The following is a 7,528-nucleotide window of genomic DNA, read 5'->3' as shown; positions in this document are numbered from 1 at the left end:
GAATTTGAATCAAGCTACACAACCCCGGCCACCAAAAGACTTATTACAAGCCTTCCTTACTGGGCTAGAGGAAGAGACAGGACCTTGGCATCCATCTCGAGGAGAACATTTTCTTAGCCCTGACCTAATTGTTGTTGTTATACCCTCAAGGAAGTGATTGATCAAAGACCAATCTGGCAGGATCTGGGTGAGAGAGCTGAAAATGTCATGCAGTCAAAAAGCATCTATTACTGTTCACCTGTCTCCATATCCACCGGTCTGGATTTATCCTCCAGAGACAGAGACCTCTGTCTCAGTACTAGCGAATACAGCTCAGGCAGGGGGGTGTATGTACACTTTCAGTGGTATATGGAGGTAGATCAGTGGTTCTCAAAATCTTTAGGTTGCATACAGCTTTTTAAGTTCATTGTACAGCTATGTATGTACCCCTATGGATAAATACAAATGTAACACTTTATGTTTAGTCCAATCACACTGTCCTTCAATTTTCCTTTTCTTTCTTTTTCTCCCCTCCTATTTCTCCTTTCCCCTTTCTGCTTTTCTATGACTTGCCACCTAGAATTTGATTGTGTACGCTAATTTGAGAAACACTGAGGTAGAGGAATAGTTGGGTATGTGTAGGAGTGTATAGGTGTGTGCAAGTGTAGGTGAGTGTATGTGTAGTTTAATGCATGTAGTGTACATTAAACAAACATGCCTCTAAAAATGTGAACATGTGTGGTGTATAGGGAATGTTTATGGTTGTATGGGTGACACTGTGCTATATAGCTATATAGCTGTATCAGGGTGTGTATAAGTGCCTTCACCAAGGGTTGTTGCTGCATGGATTAGCATAGAGCAGGGGGGGCAATTATTTTGGGTGGAGGGCCACTTACTGAGTTTTGGCAAACCATCAAGGGCTGCATGACAGGCAGCCAGGGGCAGATAAATATTAATTTTCTAAATTTTTTAGGGGCCCCACGGGCTGGATAGAATGGGCTGGCAGGTTGCATCCAGCCCGCGGGCCGCATTTTGCCCACCCCTGGTAGAGAGCTTTGAGCATGCGGATGAGTTCCTATGCATCATACGCCATGTGGTTTGAGCACTACTTTTACATACAGTTAATCTACAACAGTGAACTTCTCCTTGTTTAACAAGCTACTTAAGAATTCCTGATTCTGTCTCCTAGGAAGACTCCACAGTCCATCAGTGTAATCTCCAGCAGTGAGCTGATCCACACCGTCTCTTCACCAGTCCTTCTAAGAAGTGGAGTTACCTCAAAGTCTTTGTGCTTGCAAGATGCAGACCCTTTTGTTTTAATTGGTAGTATTATTTTCAGGAAGTCACAAAGGCAGCTGTTTCCTCACAGCTACCTTCTCCCATCACCTTGCATTGCAGTCCTCTGTATCTGTTCGCACCCATTATTTTTTGGAGGAACTCCTAAAAAGCTGCCTGGGTAATGTTCTCTGATGGCTGGGCAGACAGAGGGGCACAGATGGAGCAGCAGGAGGACTTAGCAGGGAAACAGGCTTAATGGCACAAGTATCAATAGATCTGAAATAAGGAGCAGCAGCTTTGAGGAACTATCTGAAATCCCTTGAAGCGATACAATCAGTTCCTGCCAGAGGACCTGATTTTGCGAACAAATATATACAGACAGTTTCTGACGGTCCCCAGCATCCAACTCATGAATATTTGTAGGCTGTCCATGCAAAACAACTCTTTGGAAGCAGGTGGGACTTGGCCAAAAATCCAGCAGATCTTGGCAAGGCAGCCGACTGCAGACGTTTCCTTCCTAACATTTGTGGGTTTGGTTCTCAGGCACTTTGGAGGCTGCTGTGCTGAGCAGTACCTACTCTGCTTGCTTCTAGTATTTCAGCACAGGTCTCAGAAAGTTCACAGAGAGTTTTTCTTGTTAAAATACTTCTTTTTAAAAGCTTCCAGTTTTAAAGGCAGAATATCTGTATCGGCTTGTGCCCAGAAAAAGTGGTGAGCAAGAAGAAACCATTTGCATGCACCTTGCTAATGGCTGGCATAGGGCTTACACTTCAGTGCCAACAAATGCCCTTCTGAAACAGCCTCTCATTTTATGTTTTCTCTCTCTCCCTTTCTTCCCACGGTGGGAGCCTAGTGTTTTGCATGAGATAGAAATGAGTCCCTAATACCTGTCAGTGAAGCTAAGCAGCAGTATGCAGTAGCTCTTAGATCTAAGGTAAGCTGAGAGCAGAGCCCTACAATGAGAGAGGACAAGGTTGATTGTGTCTGAAATGGAGGCGTGCCGACATTGGTGTCACCAGACACTGCTGCTTCTCCGTGTTTTGTGGTATTCTCAGAAAAGAAGCCAAGACCTTCCAGAGGTGTGACCACATGGTTACTAGTGAACAGCAACTGTCACAGGCAGTGAGTGTGGGGAAAAGTCCTCCAGAAACTGAGTCTGCTGAGTGGATTCGGGTGCAAGCTTCAAGCACACGCTGGCCTCTGTCGTGCTGTTGTTGTTGATGGAGCTGCTGTTGCGGACCTGCTCCTTGGCCGGACGAATGGCCACCATGAACTGGTGCTTGAAGGTCTCACTCAGGGCTATGTAGAGGAAAGGGTTGAGGCAGCTATTGGCATAGCCCAAACTTATGGCAAAGTTGTAGGCATAGAAGAAGGCGATGGAAGGCGTGTCGATGCCCAGGTGCACGAGCTGCAGGATGTAGAAGGGGGCCCAGCAAATGAAAAAGGCAGAGCAGATGGCAACAGCCATGCGGGTGACTTTCTTGGTACGTACCTGGAGGCTCCTTTGGGGCAGGGGGACCACGGTGGTAGCCATGTGCTGGAGGATCTTAAAATAAACCACACAGATGACAATCAAGGGGATGGCAAAGGCCAGCATGAACTGGTAGAGGGTGAACCAGTAGATATCAGTCTCGGGGTTGGGAAGGAGGAGAGCACAGCGGACAGTCCCATCGTCCAGAGGCATCAGGCCCGTGTACATCCACACGGGAATGATTGTAAGGAAGGATAGGAGCCACACCAAACAGATGACTAAGGCTGCTACACAGGGCGTTCGGACATAGGTGGATTTCAGAGGGTAGACAGTTGCCAGGTAACGGTCAAGGGTCATTACCATCAGGATGTTGGTGCTGGTGATTTGACTGTTAGTGTCCAAAGCAGTGATGATGGTGCACAGAGGAGCTCCAAAGTACCAGGAGCCATTGCCGAGGAGCTGGTGGATGAGGAAGGGCATGCCCAGCAGGAAGAGCAGGTCCACGATGGAGAGGTTGAAGATAAAGATGTCAGGCACGGTCTGTTTGCACCTCAGCTTCTTCTTCTTGACAATGGTGTAGATGACAATGAGGTTCCCAACAATGCCCAGGAAGCAGATGATGCTGAACAGGCTGGGCATGATCACGTTGGTATAAGGGGCCGGCCTCTCTGCCACTGATAAAACAAACCAAACAAATGAGTGCTACCTTAATAACCTATGTTTCATACCCCAACCAACTCGAATCACTGCATAGATGGGTCCTGCTTGTGCGGTGCAGTTCAGAAGCATGTATAGGAGTTCCTAAACTGTCCATATGGAGACTTAGGGATAACTGACAACTCTTCCTGCTCCAGCCTGTGAACCTGGCACTCCAGCTTAATCTCAGCTAAAATTCACGCCACGTTGCAGCGCCATCCTCTCTTGATGAACCCTGCCAAGTGACCTCCGTCCTGATTTGTACCCATGGTACGATCCCAGCTACACCAACGTGCTTCATCTCTTACCTACCTGATTTTTGGAGGTCTCTAAATGCTCTCAGGCCAGAGTTTTCAAAAACAAGTCCCTAAAGTTAGGCTCTGAGGCCCATAATTAGGCAGTGAAATTAGAGACCTGTTTTTTCCAAAAGTGCTGGGTACTGAGAAGTCAACAGGGGCTGTTGGTGCTCAGCATCTTTGAAAATCAGGTCACTTGTTTACGGCTCTACATCTGGGCAGAACAGCTCGGTTTCAGCCACTCACTCCTGAAAATCTTGGTCCAAAGACACTGGTAGCTGTGTTTTGAATTGTGACAGGGAAAAGGATCCATTAGCACTAGGCCTAGGCCACCAAAGCCATTTCCACTTGTTACTTCCCCAGGTTTTAGTTCCTGAGCCATTAACACAGCATGCCAACTACCATCTGATTTTTCATCATATGAGTGAAAACCTGTATGAGAGTTAACATTTGCTGAGCCTGCCAGGCTGGGGAAAAGTACCATGTGCTGCATGTGAGAGGAGAAGAGGGTTTTTCAGACCAACATCCCCATCTGAAACATCTCATTATTTCTCTCCTAGGGCGTATGGGTTTTTTTAGCATAAGCCATTGTGCCAGTGATTTGTATGCCTGTTGAAATGACATGCACTACAGTCCTACCCTCCCGTAAGCCCTGTCTGCCAGTGATTCTGATTGAATTGCAGATGATTCAAACTGATCTGAATTGGGAGCACTCTTCAGTCACTCTTTCTTTAACAGTGTGTTCCTGCAGAACCGGAGCAGGAAGCGAATTTGGGCAATGCTTAAGGGAGAGCCTGGGGTAGTAATCAGCAAAAACTCTGTCAAGCAAGCATGTTTCCAAAAAAGTTTTGAGTCTCTCTGACCTGGTCACACTTGTTGGTTAGCCAGGTAGGTGTTTGCCACCTTTGGCCAGTTAAACACTTCAGTCCAATTTTGCTGTGTCATGGCAAAGTAAATCTGGGGTAATTTGACCAGGGTCAATGGACTTTGACTTAGTTGGCCAGCCTCTTGATTTACACCAGCAGTATCAGAGCACAGAATATGGGGAACCAGGCGGGTGCTACATTAGCAACATCCTGCTTAAGTGGCTTAAGAAATGGGACATGATGAGTCTAGTGCATCTGTGCTTGGAAGCCTAAGGTTGAACCAGAAACAAAACCAGACAAAATGACTGTATTTCTTAGCTGAAGCATCTGCGGAGGGGGTCAGAAAACAGCTAGTCAGACACAGAGGAGAAAAACCATGAGAAAAAAAAATCTTATGCCACAGGTAAAACCACCAGGCTTGGTAAGGAGTCACATTCGTATTTCCAGTTTCATCTGTTTATTGATTATAAACCAGAGAGGATGGTGAGAATCTATCTGGAGGGTATCTAAGAAATGAATCCTTCAGGAACACTCTGTACAAACCAAGCAAAACTGTGTCACCCAGAGGAAAAAAATCCATACGCCTCTGTGATTTTTCCCCCGTGGTTAGTTTATAATATGAATAAGCCTGGCACAGACCATTTGCAGGGGATTAATGACCCATTGAGCTTAAATGGTCCCCATCCTGGCTGTGCCTGAAGTGTATCAGTTTGTCTCAGCTGGCTATTAATCCCCAGAAAAAGCCCTACGCTCGTGTCTATTGTTTAAGTAACACTCTGTCATAGGAACAGAAGAGTGGTTTGTTACTCAGACTTCATCAAGCCGACACATCCCCAGACCATCCAGATGCCCCCTCTCCCCCTTTTCTCAGAGTTTGGGGATAGGGAGTCCAAAGATGGGCACCTTTCCTCCAAGATGATGCACAATAGTACCATGAGTTTTCTTCCCAGTATTACCCGCTCCCATCCCTGGCATCCAGAAACTGGGAGGATTGCATTACACTTTCTTGGCTGGAGGTCTGAATATAATATAGTTTCCTGGTTGTATAATTGAATGAAATGCACATGGTGATTTTGTAGGGTTTGTTACAAGCTCAAATAGCTTTATATCAAGGTTTATGTAAGCGCCATGGCTTAAGGGAATGACTTATTCCAGTAGTTTAGCACTTTTCTTCCTGAAGGCTCCTGCAGTGTTTTGTGAACTTGACACTTTGCTGCTGAAAAGTAATCAGCCCTGGGGCAGAGAGCAGGCAGACAGCTTGAGCACAGCATACTGCAGATGGGTAAAACAGAGGGGAAAAGTTAGCTACTGACAGACATGGGGTCTTAATGTCTGTGCAATGCAGGCTGGAGCCTAAATGTCAGGATATATTACACTAATAAAAGGTGCAGGGAACTGTGTGTGCCTGTGTGCCACTGCCCTCTGCAGGACAGACTCCACATGTGTTTAGCCATGCATCAGAGACCCTTTACTGCTACCTGCTAAAGAAGAGTCTCTTGTAGTTCAAGTGGGTAGAGACCCTTGGAGTGGGAGGGATCTCAGCTTTATCACTGGGGCTTTCTGAAAGCCCAGGTAACTGCACTCTGCAGACCTGAGACAGCTCCTTGAATTCCTGAAGAGTGACAGATTTGTCATGTTTTGCTGTGACTGTGCTTGCCAGTGGCATTGAGTCTCAGCCCGTCATCCTGACTCAGGCAAAGCTTTCATTTCCTCCAGTGGGAGTTTTGTCTGAGTCAAGATGGCAGGACCTGGCCAACAGAGTTTTATCTCTGAGATAACAGTCTCTTTGGAACAAATACACTTAAATACATATTAAACCTTGTCATCTTTGGGTGCTTAATAATAAAGCTAGTTCTGTGAACAGAGGTGATGGGAGCCCATCTTCTGAAGTAATGAGCTAGATCATCAGCTGCTGTGACTCCACTGAAGTCTGTGGTTTAGATCCTGGTATAAAACCATGTCGGCCTGCTGAAGTGAATAGAATTTCACCACTTTACACCGGACATCCAAGCACAGGCACAACCAGGGGCAGATCCAGGGGGTGTGCGGTGACATGGTCACACCTCCCTTTTGGACAGTGCCACAAAAGCAGCAGTTAGGGACTTTTCTAAGTCCGAAAAACAGGTAAGACCATCCCCTACTTCTCCATGCTCAGGGGCATGTCCGCCTCTCCTGTGCCTGCCACTGCCACTGTCCCTGGCTGACCCACAGGCATGGGGAGCTCCAGAGCCAGGCTCTGGTGCAGCCAGGGACAGCTGCAACAGCAGTAGCAGTAGGTGGGTTCCCCCTCCCTACCCAGGCCCTCTGGGTGTGCCCTGCCAGCCCAGGGATGGGGAATGCACCTGTTACAGCTGCTGCTGTCCCCAGCCAAGCCCAGCTCCCTACACAGCCTGCCTGGAGCAGGGCAGGAGTGACTCTGGAGCTTTCCCCACTCCTGGGTCAAGTGGCAATAACTGGGTTAGTGGCAATGGTGAGCGGGGGACACAGGGAATGGAGGGGAGGGGATTTGCCATTGGGCATGGAGGGGAAGGAAGAGGGTGCAGAAAGGGACAGTGGGAGGGGATCCTTACCTGCTTTGTGGCCTTAAAAAGTCCCCATCTCCTGCTCCCATACCACAATCTGCCTGCCCCAGTGGGGGTGGAGAGCTAGGAGCAGGGGTGCAGTCACCGCTGCAGTGCCCATCACTGCTCTCACACCCCCATCCACAAAAGCCCGGGTCTGCCCACGGGTCTGACGCCCTGCCACGGCCCAGTGGGGAGAACAGGGAAGCGGGGACTTGGCTGCTGCTCCCAGCTGAGCCGCACCTGCTCCGTCCCCCCACCCCGGGGCAGAGCTGAGTCCTCCCGTCCAAACGCCGGGGGGCTGGGGCTGGCCCCCAAGGGGTGGATCTTGTCCCACGCTTCAGGCGGCTCACTCAGCATGGCTCATCTCGGGGGGGGGGG

General features: G+C 48.4%; 1 protein-coding gene across 1 annotated transcript in view; it reads right to left on the bottom strand.

Annotated features, from left to right (window-relative positions):
- Nucleotides 1-981: 981 nt before the first annotated feature.
- The window catches only part of LOC109296065 (melanin-concentrating hormone receptor 1-like), a 31,162-nt gene continuing 24,615 nt past the window's right edge, over nucleotides 982-7,528 (bottom strand). The window contains exon 2 of the mRNA XM_019515293.1: nucleotides 982-3,402. Within this exon, the coding sequence (XP_019370838.1) occupies nucleotides 2,354-3,402 (1,049 nt within the window). The 3' untranslated portion in view covers nucleotides 982-2,353. The remainder of the gene's footprint in view (nucleotides 3,403-7,528) is intronic.

This window comes from Gavialis gangeticus, unplaced genomic scaffold (assembly GCF_001723915.1).
Source record: "Gavialis gangeticus isolate Ggan-Ray unplaced genomic scaffold, GavGan_comp1, whole genome shotgun sequence".
Lineage (NCBI taxonomy): Eukaryota > Metazoa > Chordata > Crocodylia > Gavialidae > Gavialis > Gavialis gangeticus.
Note: the sequence above shows the minus strand (reverse complement) of the source record. Positions and strands in the feature narration are given on the sequence as shown.